General features: G+C 35.7%; 2 protein-coding genes across 2 annotated transcripts; both read right to left on the bottom strand.

Moving 5' to 3' along the window:
• Positions 1-3818: 3818 nt before the first annotated feature.
• LOC103336834 (beta-casein (DUF760)) lies at positions 3819-10556 on the bottom strand. The gene is made up of 3 exons (XM_008239947.3): positions 10364-10556; positions 7204-7481; positions 3819-5025 (listed from the first exon to the last, which is right to left on the bottom strand). Exons 1-3 carry the CDS (start codon positions 10499-10501, stop codon positions 4224-4226), a joined length of 1218 nt encoding a protein of 405 aa, XP_008238169.2. The 5' UTR covers positions 10502-10556; the 3' UTR covers positions 3819-4223.
• Positions 10557-13310: 2754 nt separating this feature from the next.
• LOC103336836 (O-fucosyltransferase 1-like) lies at positions 13311-18840 on the bottom strand. Its single transcript, XM_008239948.3, has 10 exons — positions 18698-18840; positions 18431-18602; positions 17508-17586; positions 17349-17419; positions 17141-17229; positions 15844-15967; positions 15455-15738; positions 14637-14766; positions 13700-14421; positions 13311-13610 (listed from the first exon to the last, which is right to left on the bottom strand). Exons 1-9 carry the CDS (start codon positions 18703-18705, stop codon positions 13885-13887), a joined length of 1494 nt encoding a protein of 497 aa, XP_008238170.3. The 5' UTR covers positions 18706-18840; the 3' UTR covers positions 13311-13610; positions 13700-13884.

Raw genomic sequence — 18840 nt, forward strand, 5'->3', positions numbered from 1 at the left:
ATAACATCATAATTGTGTGTGTGTGTGACACTATCGCTTGTACTAAAATATATATATATATATATATATCAACATCACATCCAAAGTATCAAGTCTAAACAGAAAACAAAACTAGAATGGACAAAAGTCGAACACACAACTCCTAACCCACATCACTACCATTAAGCATGGTTATCTTAAGCAAAACTCACAAAACCCAAAATTCTAAAACCACACCAATAACTTTAAATGAACACTACAGCCACCACCTTAAAAAACACTGTTGTCAAACCCACCGCACCTAACCTTTAAGAAAATACAAAATATATGACCGATTTGGGAAAAACATGGTTTTTTAGCAATCTAACTACACATAACAGCGAACAAATATATTGAACAATCATGGAAAAATAGGTGATGACGAACTTCGATCTAAGTATGGGTCAGAAGAAATCACCACAAAGGACTTCTTATTGAAAACGCCATAAGGGAAGAATTCATTAACCCAAAAGAAAATTGGATAGGAAAAGGAGGGGCAGTTACGATTCTTCTTCCCCCTAACCTCCCCCTCCCTTTATTGATTTTATCCTTTGGGGCTAAGAGAGAGAGAAAGAGAGAGCAGCCAAGATTTTTGGGTTTTTTATTTTCTCGGGGAAATGGGGAAGCACACATCAAAAAAATTCTAGTTTGATGGTCACATCGATGCGTTATGTTACATACTAATACATATGTTATAATATGAGTTGACAACATGATTGATATATCATGGCCTATGTATAATATGAATAAATAAATACACATGTAATAACATGAAAGAATTGATAACACAATGTATCCATGGTTTCATCGAAGAGATATTATAGACAAAATGTAGTTGGTGCCTGGTGGTTACAACTTACGGAATTATTTGTTTTTATGTTTAACTTTAGGATTTGCATACATTAAACTTTTAAAATAAAATAAATGTCGGGTTGTTACATAATAATGAATGATTAATATAAACAGTACGACGTGATTAGATATATAACAAAATTTAACAACTACAAATTCATGCGGTGCCTAAGTTATATCGCTGGAGGGGTCCCTTCGCTTTCCAAGTCAAGGGAATAATGTAATAACAACTAACACTTCTGTCAATTAAAAGAATAAAGTTGATACTTCATCCAACGATTCGTCTAAGAGCATCCACAATGACTCCATACAATAATTGAATTATAGTTTTACTTACAATGGTATAATTAAATATCTTCATATCAATAGTTATATTTCTTATATGTTTTTTTATTACATAATCAAATAAAATAAAATAAATAGATTTAATAACACTAAAAATTGTATTATTAAAATATTCTTAAAGAGATCTTTAAAAAGAGACCAATTTTGAATATATTTGAAAAATAAATTAACTACTGTATTTTTTTCATTGCATTGAACTATTAAACAACCATTGCGGATGCTCTTAACTGCATATTATATTAATTAACGTACTTTTTCTATTTTTTATTGGCATGCTCTTAACGGCATATGTACATATTTTTTACAAACAGTAAATGTTTGTTTCAAATATTTAACAATTATTTGCGTATTTTATCATTATTTTTCACGTACAATTAAAAAAACTACAAATAAACAAATTTAGGCATAATTACAAGTTTTTATATAATGGCCGAATTTTTCATTGTATCTTTTAAAGAAATTTAGCGAATAATAGATGTGCGTATTTTATACATATTGTTAGCGTGAGTCAACTCTCCTAGTACGGCTAGGATTGTGGTGATTATTGTATAATCAGGATTTCTGTAATTAGTCGAATTCATTGTAATTAGCTTTTCTTAGTCACTAAGCCAACTTGTATCCTTAGATATTGATCCTTCAAAAGAGATGAGTACACATTAAAATTAAATTCATACTATATTGGTATTTAGCTAAGTATACTATATATAGTATAGACATATTTGTTAATTAATTAATTAATTGTTATTTGCTAAGCAGACAGAATACAAGAATAAATATGGGTGTGAGCCCGAGCTAGCGTATATGAAAGAATAAAATAATAATAGTAATAATAAGAAGAAGAAGTCGTAATCGATAGGTAGGCTACCTATAAAAAGTTTGATTTCTTTAACTGCTTAGCTAAATGTTCCCATCATCAAACTCAATAATTTAGGCTAAGTTTATCTACCCAAGCCTTTAATGTGACGCTGGAAAGGGACATCTGTTAGGCTATGAAGGGAGGGACATCCGTTAGGCTATGAAGGGAGTAGCGTAGGAGTAGAAGGTTGATGACATCTTCGTATATATGGCCCATCATAAAACAAGAGACTAAAAACACTGCTAAGGTAAATTTTGTATTTTTATTGTTAGTAATTTTTTGTATAATATTCATGTTATATACGTACATACATATTTTCGTTTTTCATACATGTATCAAAATACTCGATAATATACACTTAAAAAAAATCAAATGTAAAATACATACATTATACACGTACATACATATGTATTCTTTACGTTTAATACATGTATTTTCACATAATTATATTTAAAAATTATATGGTGGCCAAACTTTTCATTTGGATTTTTCCAAAAATTCTGCTGAATAAAACACGTATGTATTTTATTTGCACTTATCTCGTTCCGTATTTTACTAATATTCTAACATATGACCTCGATTGGATTGATAATTGCTCTTAATTACATGACTTAACGTTATAAGCCACCAACAGGGTCTATCTCAATTGAAAATGGCATTGACACACCCACACACACAAGTGATAGTCTACAAGGGAGGTGGGATTTCTCACACACCCACACACACAACTATGATGCCGTGAGGATTCAAACTTAAGACCTCTAGCGCAAATCAAAGGCCTTTTCCACTGAATTAGACCCGTTGGCTTTTTATTTATTTTTATAAATAATGAGTTTAATTTATACACGAAATTTTAGGATACTAACCTGCCCCTCCCAAAATTGACCGAATCAAATTTTTTGTTTTTTGTTTTTTTAATGAGGAGCAGCTCAATTGGGGTATGAAATACATTTAAAAAAAAGACAAATAAATAAATAAATATACGGAGCAAGTGAAATGATGGTCACAGTTTGTTTAAATAACGGAGCGGTTGGGTGTGTAATAATTAAGCGTTTGTTTAAAAGAAGGGGTAGTTGCTTTGGTAAGCTCTAGATGTCCATGAAGGAAGTTTCAATTGCACTCCTTGATGTTTGGTCTAATTACAATCAGATCTTAGATGTTTCTTTTGTTAACCATTTGATGTTGGGTCTAATTACACATACTGTTGTTTCATTCCCTTAAAAATATCTGCAACAAAGTTGAATTTGGATGTATTTGTCCACTCAAATAAACGATTGTTATTTTATGCGGACACAACTAAGATGTCTTAACGATTTCTGATTTTTCTATTTTTCTAATTATATATATATATATATATTTTTTTTTACAAGGATGATTTTTGATTGAAGATTTTAAAAATAGATAATTCAGATTGTGAAAATAAAAGGGAGTTTCACTAAAACACCCAAAATGGGGGTTGAAATTATAAAAAAATCCAAGCATTATTTAAACATATAAACACACCCAAAACCCATCATTACACACACTCAAAACTCATTTATAAACACACCCAAAAAGTTAACTTTGGGGTTGATTTTGGGTGTGTTTCTATGTTTAAATGGTGTTTGGGTTTTTTTATAAATACATGTCTAGGATTGGGTTTATTTATAAATTTGTAAAAATAAAATTCATATTGGGCTTCAAAAGGAGTCCCTCAAATAATTATTTGTGGATCCCTCAAAAGAACAAATGTATATTTTAGAACTAATTCGCCTAAAATTAATTAAATATAATATTATAATTGGCGTATTGCCATATCGTATTCTCATACTTATACTGATATCCGTGCAACATAGCATGTTAGTATACTCGGATTGTGTAATCGCTGCCATCTTAAAAATTTGACGAAGACACTAGAAATCACCAACATTGGTGGTGTCGAGTCGCACGCCCGAGGCCCAGCAAGCACCAGGTAATATGTGCATCACTATTTACACCTTTCCTGCAGTTACATTTGGGATAAAGTAGGTCAAATTGGCGACACATCTAGACAGTAACTTTTGTAACAAGAGGTGACTAACAATTATATTTACAGGAAACTCATTACACCATGGCTCAATACTCTAAAACATATAAGCAGCAGCCTCGCCTCCGGGCGTAAATAAATAAACATTTAGCTTTTGAGAAAGTGATAATTGGATTCAATGTAGGTTTCAGCATCCCATAGGAATGATCCGAAAGCAACAGCTTCCAAGACAAGCATTGTCAATCCAGAGAAAGTAAGCGCAATCACTTCATCATTAGAGGCATCGATTGAACCATCATCAGTAATCCTCACGTCAGGTCTCCCAAATAGTGCTTGTGTCTGATTTTCAATCAAAGAAATTGCTTCCTTTGATCTTATAGTAGCGTATCTCTGGAGAGTCTCTGCATCCAAGTACATCACATAGGATCTCAGTCGATACGACTTGTCGTCACCATTGTTCATGTAACTACCTCCATCACTATCACTACCACCGTCTGGAGGTATCCGGATCAAGGAATCCGGATCCCATAACTGGTTTGCTGGTGCTGCATCTGGAGTGAAACCATCAGGAAGGGTATTCATGGTTCTCTCAAGCTGAAACCGCTGATCAACTCTCTTGAGAAAATATCCGTACATTATTGAAGCAGCATACAACTTTCCAAGTTTGATTTTGCTAATCTCAACGATCGAAGAAAGAGGGCCCACAAGTCGCTCTCCAAGTACAAGGGATAAGTGGCTCTGTATCATCTCCAATGCTTCAGGAGAATGAACAGATTCTAGTTTGTTTTCTTGCATTGGCCAGAAATCCACTCTTCCAGTGGGATCTGAGGTCGCTGATATCTTCGGGATCATTGAAATATCATTCTCTATGAATTTCTGCACTATCAAGCAGTATATTATCTCTTCCAATGCCATGCGTCTTTCTTTCTCTTTGATTTGAGCTATTCGCCTAAAATTCATGATTTTATTTAAGAAGTTACTCCATATCCTCCAACACCAAAACAATGAATCAAACAATAGTTGGGGAAAACAAATAAAGAGTAAGCACCAGTATGCGAAGAGATTGTTAGATGATATGTTTCAAATTGCGTACAGTATGGAGAGATGCATGATAACAGCATTTCTTTTTCTTTTTCTTTTCTTTTTTTTTTTTTTTTTTTTTTTCTTTTTTTTGAGGAAATAACAGCATCTCTTCTTAGACACCTAATCATGTCTACTTAAAATTGACTTTCAAGAGAAGAAAGAAAATTTGGAGCTATGATTCAGCCTGAAAGAGGTGATGGTGATGGTAGGTCAGAAATGCAGTACAAATTAATGAAGGTAAGATACTGATGGAGGCCTAATGTAAGTCAAGACTCAAGGTAGTGAGTAGTGTGACACCAACTGATCACTGGTGAGGATGGTGACATTCTAGTGCTAGTACTGTAATGTGGCTAATGGAGGGGAAACATATGCAGGTTGTTTTTTGGTAGTTTGCGGAGTCTCTGATGGGATGTCATCCAATTGCTCTCATCGAAATGGTGGATGGATCGGCAATAGGCTCCGGGAGGGCAGTGATGCATCAGCTTTGCAACTGCAGGAAAGGTAATTGTGTTCTTAGATTGATTGATGGTAGTGCCACAATCTAAGGGTAAGCATTGGCACAAAGTTCTTAGATTGATTGATCTTAGTGAAATTATATCATATTCCTGCTGGTACCTATCACATCTTAAAGTACTAGCATTGAGGTGTTAGCATTGTGCTAAATTGTACCCATCAGTTGTCATACACATGTAAACACAAGCACATGCATACAAATCGAACCGCACTCTATATTTAAACAAAAATGGTTCAAGTCAAATTATAGAAAAGAGAATAAATGAAAACAAGTATTCTTTTCTCTAAATCTCACATCCCAGTTCAGTACGACTAGAAAAGTTTACTTGGCATGTGTCAAGTGTACTTCAGCTACCTAGGAAGCTCTTGCCATCAATAATTATTTTTAAATAAAAATTAAGTTTAAACCTGGAAATAACTAGAGCAGCACATAACATGGTGCAACCTGTAGTGTAAACTACTAAATCTCAAAGATTCAAAGCAAAGGTAGGCAACTACATAGATGTCAAAGTTTATCTTGTATCAAGAAGGTGAGAATAAGATGGGATGATAGAAACAGTGCAGACCTAACGAAATCTTTTGCAATATTTATTTTTCTTTTCAATTACTCCTGACACAACTGAGGGTTCAACTGCCGAATTCAGTATGACCACTGGTCTGCATCCTGTGGAGTTTTACAGTATCAAGCTAATAGACCCAAAGACACAAATTAATTGCAGGTGGACCAAACCCGAAGAAAGTATTTATTCTCTCCCATTAGTTAATGATCTGCCAATTCCATTCATGTTTTCAATGCCATAAGTATCATTATCCCATAAAACTAAAAATCGTGCCAAACCAAATACTTATAATCCCTGCTAATTTGAAAATGAAACTGCTCCCATATCACGTTGTTACCCCCACATTGATCAGCAATGCTGCTGCTATGAAGTCAGTTGGGTGGTAAGATAAAGTCCGTATGCAGCATTAGGTTACCATGTGTAATGTAGGAAAACACAAGGTGGCTATTGCTTATGATTATGATGGCCTTTAAATGATAGAACTTTTGCTTAATTACTCTAAGCCACCCAAACACCCCCACCCCAAATGTACTCTCTCTCTCCATTTTTTTTTTTCAGCTTTTGTTTTTAACTTTGAAATTGAATTAGCAATTTTTAACAATTTTTAAATAATTTAATTTCTAGAGAAATAGTATTAAGTCACATTAAATAATAGAACTCCAAGAAATCTTAAAACACATTGAAGCTAAGATCCAAATAAGTTCACTCTTATTAACCCCTATTAACTCTCAGATTAATTCTTTGACGTACATTATAACTATTTTAAAATTAAATGACTTTGACACTACCAAAAAGGCCTTACTGTTAGATTTGGGCAATGGGCTTAGTGGTGGGCGTCCAAAGAGGATCTTTAAACAATTCCATCAGTGTGCATCAAATTCTGAGTTGTTTCAACATGTAAAAATTTATCAATTACCGTCCATTCAAGACCAAAACTAAAATAACTACTCTTGAGAGATCACAGTACTTACTTGTAGAGGGGATCTTCAGATGAAGCAGAAGTTTCTTTTCTCTGGGCATCTCTATCTTTTTGAAGGTTCTCAAGCTGCTGATCAATGGCTGCAGATAGTAGATGTGGATGATTTTGCAATATTTGGGCCAAAAGCTGGCCGGCAGGGGATTCAAATTGAAGAGGAGCAACTGGCACCAAATTATCACTTGAATCCTTTGATGCTCTCACAATCAACCCTCTTGCTCGGCGCTTATGCAGTCCGTTTCCCAGCTTTGGGATGCAAGATGAAGGACAGCTCTAGAAAAGAAAAGAAAAGAAAAATATTTTGTTAAGGCGCCAATCATTCAGAACCTTGCCTTAGTGCCCACCCTGGATACGGCAATACAGTGCAGAAATATTCATACAACTCTCTTCATTGGATTTCAGCAGTCAAATTCAGTGCGTATACATATACATATATTAAATCAATGCCAAAATCAAGATAATCAGTGTTACTTGGAAACTGACATACATAGTGGTGAATAGCCCCTATCTTGGGGCAACTAGCTTATAAAAATGATACCATGCAAGTACATGTGGGGATACAAATGCATAGAATCAAAAGGATTAGAAATTGGTAAATATATGGGGATGCAAATTCAATGAAGACATGGGAAAAATAATACTCTAAAGCCAATTCTGGAGCAACGTATCAATCAAATATATAATTTTCGTTACAAAACGAAGGCAAAACAGATGCTCATCCTTAGCAGCTAGGCAGTTGACAGCAGTTTTTTTTCTACCCGTCTATGCATCTGTCATTATTCTCTGTTTTTCATCTTCTGCTCCTTCCATTCTAGTTTTATTCATGGATCCTTTTGCCATTTTTGGTCCAGTTTGGGTAATGCAAGTATCTTCCACAGGTAAACTTTGCTCTCTTTATTAATAACTCTTAACTTTAATAAATTACATTGTCATGTGGGGATTGGCTGGAATTTGGGTTTGAAACACTTGCAACTTCGGGTTTATGTTTCAATTTTTGTTTCTCAAGGAGATTGTCAACTTTCGACGGTGATACCTAGACTGTAGTAAACAGTTCCACTTTATGAAGATAAGTTCTCATGACTCACAGGACTACTGGTAAGTTGAGTCTGTCGGAAGAATGATATGATTAAAGAAGGGGTCTAAATCATAATAGAAAATGTTAAGGTTAAATTAACCACCTCCTTTCCCAGTAAGTGTGGCCACCTCTTGAAGCCTGCACCAATTTTGGGTAATGGTTCTAACCTTTCCCATAGTTGCTTGAAACCCTAAATACTATTTGGTTCTTCCCATTCGATTGGCTTCAGTTGCTTTAAATACTGGCATTAATGAAATCAAATGCCTGCTTTAAGGAAATATGTCAGATTTACCCAGATATGAACCATCATAAAGTTGTGTAACATTTTGTGAACAAAACAACAATATCTCACAACCATCAGTTATTTTACCAATGACATTGCATTAAGCATGTATTTTCTTACTCATCTGCAACTCAGCTTCACTTATAGTAAAAAACAAACCGAGCCACATCCACTCAAAGCTACTCCACTTCTCCTTTTTTATAACACCGATTCAGATTTCTCCTATTCAATCCTACCACCCAACCTTTTTTCAAAAGAAACAAAGAGAGGAAAGTTTATTTAAGAAAAGAAGCTGTGCAGCACCATGGATAATCTTTCCACCATAAATATACAAGAGAAAACAATAATTCATTCTACAACTAGTTTAGCAAACCAAAACAATTCAAGACACTACAGCTTTCCAGTCTAAATCAATGTCCAAAATAGAAGTGTTCCTAAAATCAGGAGAAACAGATGCCCATAGTGCCGCCCGATAATTAACCTTCTCCCACACCTACTCCACCCTTAACATCTTCGAAGATCCTTTGTTTTCTTTCCGACCAAATAGCCTAAATGATAGCCATCAACATACGGCCCCATTATACTTTAGCCTTCCTTCCACCACCCAAAACTATAAATTTCTCACCCAGCGAAAAAAAAAGAAAAAAAAGAAGAAGAAACAGTCTTTTGGTGCCACCCAACTATCGTTAATGCTGCGGCAACCATTTCAGTTTATGGCTCAGATCATGAGTCTTTTAGGTAAGATTATTATGGTTTACTTAGTACATTTGGTATCTTTTTGTTTTTTTCTTCAGTAAGTTTATGGTATGTAGAACAGGTAAATTCATCTATAAACCCTGTGGTAAAGAAAAATATAACAGAAAAAACAGAAGATCCAGAAAGAAAGAGTGAGGAAACTGTTGGCAGGCAAAGAAATTAAGTATATAGATTGCTTTCTCTTCCTCTCTTTTTTTGCACTAGACAAGACAGAACATAGGCATAAAAAGGCATAAATCAGTTTACAACATTGACAAAGTCGATGAGGGTATGCGCAATAGAAAAAGGATCTTGACAAAAATAGCAAAATTCAACATATGCGCAAAAGGAAAAAAAAAAAAACATAGAGACGTGAGTGTATTAAGGATGTCCTTATTTTTCCTTAAACTATGTACATCCTATTTCTGGGATATAAACCAATGACTACAACTGTTTAGTTTTCAGATTTTCTATCAACGATTATCCATGCAAAAATTCAGTTAAATTGAAAAAAATTTAGCCATTTGATTATCCACATTTTCGTTTCAGTTTTATCTAACGTTTTTGCAGGGATAACTCTTCATAACCTAAATAAATTATAGAAAAAATAAAACTAAAACCCAATCTGATTGATAAATATTGGGAGCACAAACAATTGAATGACTGAAGAATTAACTTCAAATGAACAAACAGTTCGCACGCAGTCTGAAGACGTACGGCTCCATTTATTTCAAAAAAGAAAAAGAAAATATGTTCCTAAGGAAGTAAAATTTTATCATTGTTAATTTATTCGCGAAATAGCTTTTCAATAAACCAAGTGGAGATAGATAATTGTATATCAGTCACAAATTTGCCTACACTTTCTAAGCAACCAAACAGGGTAAAAGAAAATATCTGATCTGGGTTGTGTCCAATCTATCCCAAAGAAACGAAAGGCTAAAAAAAAAATCCAAACATCATTAATTAAAATCTAAAAAATTCCTTTCAATTTCTCACGCTTGTTTAGCAACCAAAGGCTTAAACACGAGAGCAAAACATGAATGAGAGTGGACGAGAGCTTACTCTGAAAAAAGCACCAGAAAGAAATGACTTGGAGTTAGAGAGCGTATGCGAATGGAAGTGTCTGAATTCAGGCCAGCTAAGACCACCGCCTGAGGGAATCACCAACGAAACGTCGCCAATAACACCTGAAACCTGCATTTTGTATGTCCCCGAGAGAGAGAGAGAGAGAGAGAGAGAGTTGCGTGATAATTTGATAGTAGAAGTCTTGGTGGTTAAAAGCAGTTCGTTTGGGTTCTCTTTCTTTCTCCTTTTCTTCTAACTAGCCTCTCCGCGCGTAAGCGCGTGCAACTTAAAAACCTTTTTGTTTTTATTTTTTGGTTTTTGCAATTGTATTTCTCGATAACCGTCACAACGATTTCTTTTTTTAAAGTCGAGCCATATTTTTTCTAGTTTTATTAGTCCGAAAAATTGCTTAACGTCATTTGTTTTTTTTTAGTTTATGCTAGCTGCTTTTAGTTTTAATTTTCTGTTTTATTTTTCTGATGTAGGGTGATGATTTTTGTCGGTGGCATTGCGGTTTCCGTGTGCAGATACATACAAGTGGCGTTGTTCAGGCTTCCTCTTCTTTCTCTCTTTTCTTGTTGTTTACCCTTGAGGTGTCCATGTTGGTCGGCTTGCGAACCAGCCATCTACGGAAAAGCTAACCTTTCCTGAAGAACAGCACACAGGTCTTGGATACGAGCACTAGTGTAGTTTCATTGCTCAGCCATCTTCCCCAAACTAGCCATGATAGTTGTTTCCAGTCGACAGGGCATTCTCTAAGTGGTTTAAAGATAGTTGGGAAAACTTTGCTCTTAACCCCCAAGATATTCAACGGCCAACATAAAAATAAAATTTCAATTCCAAAAGGTCAAAGGAAAAACCAGCAGCTTATTAGGAGTTACCGAGGTAGAAATCACTTATCTTCTGTTCATACCAACCATGGGTATTGTCAAAGCCAAACTTGCCAAAATCCGAACCACTAGCCAACGAGATAGATAAATATTCAGTCCTGCTACCACTGTGTCCTTCAATATGCAGGAATTAGTTACTCGCCGGAAAATACATGAATGATTATGGAAATAATTTGAGTAGCATCCAAAATCTACTTTTAAAATTGGTTCCCAACATCTATGGCATATAGAGCGTCTTAAAATTGTTGGTGCAGAAATTAAATTAAGAGAATAATATTACTTGGAAAATACAATATGTAGCTATCAACGATTCAGACTAAGTCGCTCTTTTTAAGACGTTTCGTGGCTCTGCCTAATTTGTGCAAGCAGTTCAGAAAAGGTCACTATGACCCCAGGATGAAACAGCTCCAGAACCTCCTCTGTCTAGGTTTTTCCTTACACTAAGGAAGGACCCGAATACAAACACCTTTCTGACTATGTTGCTCAGAATCTCAGTAAAATAAATAAAAGGAAGAGAGAATTTCACAGGAGGAAAGAGGAAGAAGGATGTAGCTTTTCTGTATGTTTTCTTATGCAAGCTATATATATATATATATATATATATATATATAATATTCAATAAAATAGATGTTGGAGACTTTAAAACCAGCAGACAAGCCGTTGAGACAGAACAGCCAGTACTAAAGAAATTTAACTCCCACTATTAAAGTTAATTCAATGTAATTATTGAATAATTTTATTTTAAAATAAACATACCAGTTTCATCAAATTTATTGTTCTTTTTTGAGTTCCCTCAGAAGTCACAACTTTGAGTTTTCTTGAATGGATTAAATCTAGGCTTCATTACACAATGCCCCTTGAAACTTCGGTCAAATCTCACTTTGCCCCCTCAAACTCAAAATGACCCACTTTCATTCCTTGATCGAGGTTTGGTGACCCACTTTGCCATATGCCGTCAACTCCATTCAAAAATCTGTTAACTTTAATGAAAGTGACAGAAGTGTTTTTGTAATTTTGTACACATAGATTATTATCCACCAATTAAGTGGGTGACGTGGCAAGTGGAGGGCACCTCCACATAGTTAAAAACATTGAAATATATCGAAGTTTTCTTAAACATTTCAACCCTCACCTCTACGCTCTTCTCTCTATTTCTCTTCTTCAAGAACCAAAATCCAAAACCAATTGAACACCCAACCCAAAACAAGTAAATATTGAACACAACTCTCTCCTTCTAAACCCATAAAATTCAAAATTTTCTATTTAAACCTCACACTTCTCTTTATTCACCCAAATACTTAAATCATTAAACTGTTAAGTTTTATTATTGTGTAAAAAGACAAAAAATGTCATCCAACTTAATATTTAACCCTAATACATCTATACACAACCCAACGAAAACATGTTCAAGTGCATGGCTCAATATCCCACCACGCACCACCCCTCCTACTTCCCACCGCCTTGTCCATCCAATCCAGAGGACTGTCACCAACTAATACATCGTCATGGTCCAGCTGCTTAAACAATGAGAAATTGGGATTTGAGGGTTTTGGTTGGTGAATTGGCTGTTTCCAACATTAAAAAAATCAAGGTCCTACCTTTGGATTCAGGAATTGTTCTTTGGGGTATAGGAGGTGGGTTCCAATTCCTTTCTCCAAATTTCCCAAAAATTGTGGGGTTTGTAAAGGTGGGTTCTTTTGCAATTGAATTGGGCAAACTACAAAACTGACGAAATAGGAACTTAACAAGGTATTAGTTCAATCCGAGGGTTAAGTAGGGTTTAGGGTAGTTTGGGAAGATAGTGAGGTTTTATTAGAAATTGTGAAAATTTGAATTAGAAGTTAGGATGAACTTAGAACATGAGTGAACAAAGAGAAGTGTGGGGTTTAAATAGAAAAACTATCCTAAACCTTTTTCTATCTCCACCCACTTCCTCTTTCGCCTCTGTTTTTTTGGGGTGGAGAGTTGACCTTAGTTTCATGAGGCATTGGTGTAAATAAGCCTTAAATCTATCATGTGCATCAAAACCCAGGTAATGTAATAGTAACAGAGCATTTTGGTTAGGTAACTGAAAAATCTATATAGACTATAATTAGCCATACATGTCATAAACATACAGGGAAGTCAATCAAATCATACTATATCACAAATCAGATGTAGATTTTGAGATCACAACATAAGACATCTGCAAACTACCATCATGGCTCGTGTGTCCTCCAGCCCCGGCATCAGTGAAAACTTGCCTCCTTTGTCCATATACTAATCGAAGCACCATGGTGTAAACCCCAGAAAATCAGAATCACTGAAGAACCAACTTATATGATCAAGAGGAACATGAAATGTCCATAAATTTCCTAGTGATAAATAAGAAAATAATGAAATGTTTGTGGAAGAGGACATACAAAAATTTAAAACAGAACATAAGTATGGATATAATGGTTACCTGAAAGGCAGAATATGAGTACGGAAAACCATCCCTTATACATTATGGCATACAGGGATTCATCAGTATGGTGGTGGAACAATCACCTGCTAAAAATCCTGACACTACTTTCTCATTTTTCTGTCACAGATATTGTCGAATTTGATCGAGGCAAGGATTCCAGGCCATCAGTAGCTTGGCTTCACTCAACTGCTGTCAAGAATTTCTGGTGGACATTTATGTGCCGGATTCTGTGGAGATGTTTGGCAGAAACATTCTGGCCAAGAATTTGTATAGAAAGACTCAGGTGGGATCCGCTTGTGGGGCCCACCAAGGTTGGTCTTGAACATGGCTTGCCTAACAGCTTCTTCAAAACCTGCTGTCCGTCCCTTCTCTCGATCAATGAAGATTGGGGCAAGTGCTTTCCTGTCGGGTCTAATTGTGGTTCGGAAGCCATAATAAAGGCGGTGACCAAGGAGATTGTTTGCAAAGTTGCTAGGGCCATCATATGTAGGCATAAAAATATCAGAGAGGAGACAAACCATGTAGTCCACTGCAGACCCTAACAACCCCTGGGTGTTTTCTGCTAGCTCGTCTGAGGGATCTACAGAACTGTGGTTCTCAAGGTGAGGGAACAAAGCCCGGAAAGGTTTCATGAATCTCTCCCCACCAAATAGGTCACCAGCAGCTAAGTATATCCTGGTAGAATTGTTAAACTCCATTGCACGTAAAATAAGACCGACCTGCATAGAAAAGGGGCATAATTTTATTAGGATTTCATATAGGAAATGTCATATATTGCTTGTTATCTTGAAATGGTAAGTGAAGCTTAACAAGACATTGATGCAAGGTAACAGCCATCTTATAATCTTAATCTTGATGACTCTTTCTCACTGGCAGTACAAAAAACCTTTTTCACCGATAGATAAAGAAACATTAACAAGAAAGACAATATTACCTCTTTTGGAGTTAATGGGCATTTTCCAATGGCTCTCCTTTCCTTGTAGACAAGCTTCTTTGGTGCAAAATTTTCTTTTCGATACTTCTTCAAAATCTCCTGCTCTTTGGAGTTGAAAATATCAAAGCACCTGCAGAAATAATTTCACCAGATGTTAAGAAGTCATCATATAACATTATTTTTCAAAATCTGAACTCATGAACTGTTTCAAAATATGAACTGATCAAAGAAACAGATTGTTCACCTTGCCTATCTAGTGGCTTTGAAATACGAGAATTCTTGGCATGATGTAAAGGAGAACACTCCAGTCATTCCTCATTTTATGTAAGAATTCTGCCAGGAACTTACCTTAAGTGACTATATAGATAGGTCACTCTTGTGCTTGGAATCTTAGTTTTGGCCTATTGATACTAAACTAAAAGATTAAAGTTCAATTTGTTGTGCTAAATTACTGGTCAGTTTTTTCTTTTACTTCTGTTCTCTCCTTGTTCTACATCAGTAGTATCAAAGCAATCTATATCCTACGTCACTCAGGACATTAGTTGTGATGGAAACTATGGCCCCCTCACCCTATATGTTTTATAAAAGTACCTTCAAATGCTTGACTTAATTTAGCGCAACGCATGTGTTTGTACACAAGCGTATTTATATATGTGAGTATGTGTGTGATTTGCTTTGATTTTTCACTTCTATCATATTTTTGTCTTGTAAGCAGATATCTCACCATATGCAACAAATCAACTAATTATTTTACATCTGACCTATCCCCCCCAACATGCACATGCAAATGAGAACTTCGCAAAATAGTTAGAACGTACCCAGCAAATGCCAGCATATCCATCTCAAAACGAAGATGTATGGACATGAAGTGACCTTGTGCGCGAAGCTTATCTACTATTGATTGACTTAACTCCATAATATTTGTCTTAAACCTCAAAGCATGATAGTTAACTCTACACCTCAACCGTTGATACTCAGGGTTGTCAATTTCTTCTGCCAAACGATGTGAAAATGGAGTAAGATAAATAGCACCATGCTCCTTCATTTTCACAAGAGCGTCTGTAGTATACCAACTGATAGGAGCATCTCTAGGGGGACGAATCTGAGACAAGGTTTAGACGAAGAGAAGTAAACCTTTTGAACCTATTAAAGAACTCACATTGATTTATGATTATGAATGCGATGAAAACATGTACGGATGTTTTACCTGTACAGCTTTTATCTTCTTGGTCTTCCCATTTTGGCGAATTTCTGGTATTTTTTCCACAATTTTTACATCATACCTCAATGACTTCATAAAATGCTCAACATCATAGATACCGTGGAAACCACTGCACGTGTTAAATATGTGGTTACAATCATGTAACATTTTATGGAGTTCATAGAAACCAGCATTCAAATAACAATGAGAGCACAGTAGACACATTACTCACAGTTCCTCAGAACAAATACCTTGGTTTTTCCCAAGAAAATATATTATTTAAAGTATGAAGGGATATATTTATAGGAAATTATGCCAAAAAGATGCCAAAAGTTCTACAGGAAAATACATTCATGCAGTTATGTTGAAGCTTTAAGTTTCCATTCAATAATGCTAGAAGTTGGAATTTAACTGCTCTAGTTACATTCAGGCCAATGAAAAGGTCAATATATGATTAAACCTATTTCCTTGTGAACCACTGGACAAAAGTAGCTGAGCTACCCTACAGAAAGACCAATGATAGGTCTTCTTTTGGTGTGCTTGAGATCTCAGGTTAAGAGAAGGAGCACTGCATTGTGATGTTATCCCATCTAATGAGCTCTTAGGTTGGTTTGGGTGTGGCTACCATCATGTAATGCCTTATCTGTGGAGGTTCTTGTGGTGGAGGGGGAGAAGACAAGGATGCGAAGTAGGTGTGGTTTGCTAGCCAAACTTTGGATGATATTTTTTTTATAGGGCATATGTTGGACACTGGATGGAAAGGAATAGCTTAATCATTGAGGGGATGAAGGAGAGTCCATGGATTGCTTATGGAATAAGGCTGGTTCAAATTCCTGGAAGTATGAAGAATATAATTTGAGAGAACCCTTGAATCCACTTGTGGCAACAAAACCAGAAAAACTCAATATTGGTCTTTAACTATTGAAGTATACCTTAAAAAAACCCCCAAGAGAAGAGTCCTCCTAGATCAACTAACAGAACAAACTGAAAAAGCTAAGGCCATGGTAATGAATTTTAAGTACCTATGATGAAAAGAAGAAAGGTAAGCCTTATCAATACAAATCTGGAAACATCTAATTCCTCCATGTTCATTAAAATGTTACAAACTAATAGCTGAGGCTGCTAATTATATGTGGCACATCTACCCTGTAGCTACATGAAATTTACAATTCCATCTACCCTGTCTCTTTTGGCTTAATAACCTCAATCAGAAAATACAAGTTAAGAATGAATTTGAATACACAAGGTGAAACATAATGTGTATATGCGAGTTGAGGGTCACGCAATCATTGAAAATAGATACCTATCATCATGCCAAAAAGAGTTTGCATCCAATTCAGGCAGGACAAGTGTGGCATTCATGATTCTTGCTGCAAGAACTGCATTGCAGATCTAAAACATCCAAGAGAATAACAAAAGGCAAATATTTCCCTCGTAAGAACATGGGTGACAAAAATGTAATTAATTTTGTCACTAATTACATATCATAGGGAAAAAGAAAAGATACAAACCGCAGTGCGTTGTTGATTGAGACCACCATTACAGCGCACACGTAGGTAGCCGTTAGTCTCGCTTGGTGGAGCTGCCACAAAGTAGTAGCATCAGAACATAAAATGACGTTTCTAGAAACCAAAGCATTATAATTATTCAGGAAAAGAGTAAAGACATACGAGGCCAATCAGACCGTGGAGCTGATGATGGTCTCCAACCAACAGAATCAGCACTTCTCCAAAGTTCATCTAAACTCATCTGCATATACAATGGTAAGAGAACTCAGAGTCAAAGTTTCAACAAATAAATAGCAGGCAGCATCACTGTTACGGTAATTTTTAACAGAAGATGTCTGCCTCAAATGAAACTTTCAAAGAGTCTTTTGAACACAAAGAAAGATTAAGGTGACAAACTAAAAATGTTATCTCACCTTTGTTATCCGTATTGTACACATAAACATTACAACTTTACCTTAGCTTCCTTCTTCCCAAATAGAATACACCATAAAAAAACTCCTAGTAATTTTGAGATACGGATTTCTCATCGTCAGAAGTATCTAAGAAGGGTACTTTGCAATGTGATTTTTTGTCTTTGTAAAAAAAAAATGTAAAATTGGATATGACCTGAGTACTTTATGCTCGATTGCATGATTTGTTACATAATCTCTCTTCATAAATCAGTTATCTTGATCGACCTGTTAGAGGTTATTGGATCATCACTCTCATTGTCTTCTTCAGTCATTAGAAAGAGTGGACAAAGTATCAAATTTCGGTTATCAAAACCATTATCTTTACATTATGGATCCTGAATTTTCAACAATCACCCATAAAAATGATGATGTTCGGTTAATAGGTGGCAAAAGAAAACAACAAGGGCATTTAGTTCCGTGCGTCATTTGCACGCATCCAAAAATAGAACTCCTAATTTCAATGTATCCAAGAATCAGTAGCATTTACCAATCTCTTCAACTAAGATGAATTAAAACTAAACCCGCTGCATGAGGTGAAATGTATGTAAAATAAAATTTCTCAGAAACCAAACAGGCCAGACTTCCAAAACTAGAATCAAACAAAATCATTCAAAGCCTCAGCTTCCAACTAACCTTAGAGCGAGAGCCAGATCGAGCGCCGCCATTGCTCGTCGATGTAACAACAAAAGAAATGGTGCAGATCAAGACAACCACAACGGCGATCAATAGCCTCCCAATCATGCCCTTCACCCCTCCTCCTCCACCTCCTGCTGGCTTCGCATGCTGCCGTTGATGAAGCCCCTGTCTGCATCAAATCACCCAAGAAAAAAGTTTGGGGTCACTTGTGTTTGGTTACCGGGAAAGTTCAGAATCGGAGTGAGAAATGGGTACTTGAGTTACCTTCGCATTGCTTCAGCTTCTTTCTTACAGTTCAACAGCCACTTTCTTTCTTTAATTTCGGTGTCACTGAATCCTTCCTATCTCAATTCTCGACACACGGAAATATGTTTCAGTGTTGGCCGGGTCGGGTCGGGTCTACTAGT

Source organism: Prunus mume, linkage group LG7 (assembly GCF_029339155.1).
Source record: "Prunus mume cultivar Tortuosa linkage group LG7, ASM2933915v1, whole genome shotgun sequence".
NCBI classification, from domain to species: Eukaryota; Viridiplantae; Streptophyta; class Magnoliopsida; order Rosales; family Rosaceae; genus Prunus; species Prunus mume.

Bases quoted from the DNA above. Each gene is read 5' to 3' on its own strand.
- LOC103336834 (XM_008239947.3), bottom strand. From the start codon at position 10,501: ATGCAGGTTTCAGGTGTTATTGGCGACGTTTCGTTGGTGATTCCCTCA. The intron at 7,482-10,363 runs GTAAGCTCTCGT...TTTCTTTTCTAG, and splicing joins TTTCTGGTGCTTTTTTCAGA to AGCTGTCCTTCATCTTGCAT. The intron at 5,026-7,203 runs GTAAGTACTGTG...CATGAATTTTAG, and splicing joins TCTGAAGATCCCCTCTACAA to GCGAATAGCTCAAATCAAAG.
- LOC103336836 (XM_008239948.3), bottom strand. The intron at 17,587-18,430 runs GTTAGTTGGAAG...TTGTATATGCAG, and splicing joins GATCTGGCTCTCGCTCTAAG to ATGAGTTTAGATGAACTTTG. The intron at 17,420-17,507 runs GTATGTCTTTAC...ACTTTGTGGCAG, and splicing joins TCCACGGTCTGATTGGCCTC to CTCCACCAAGCGAGACTAAC.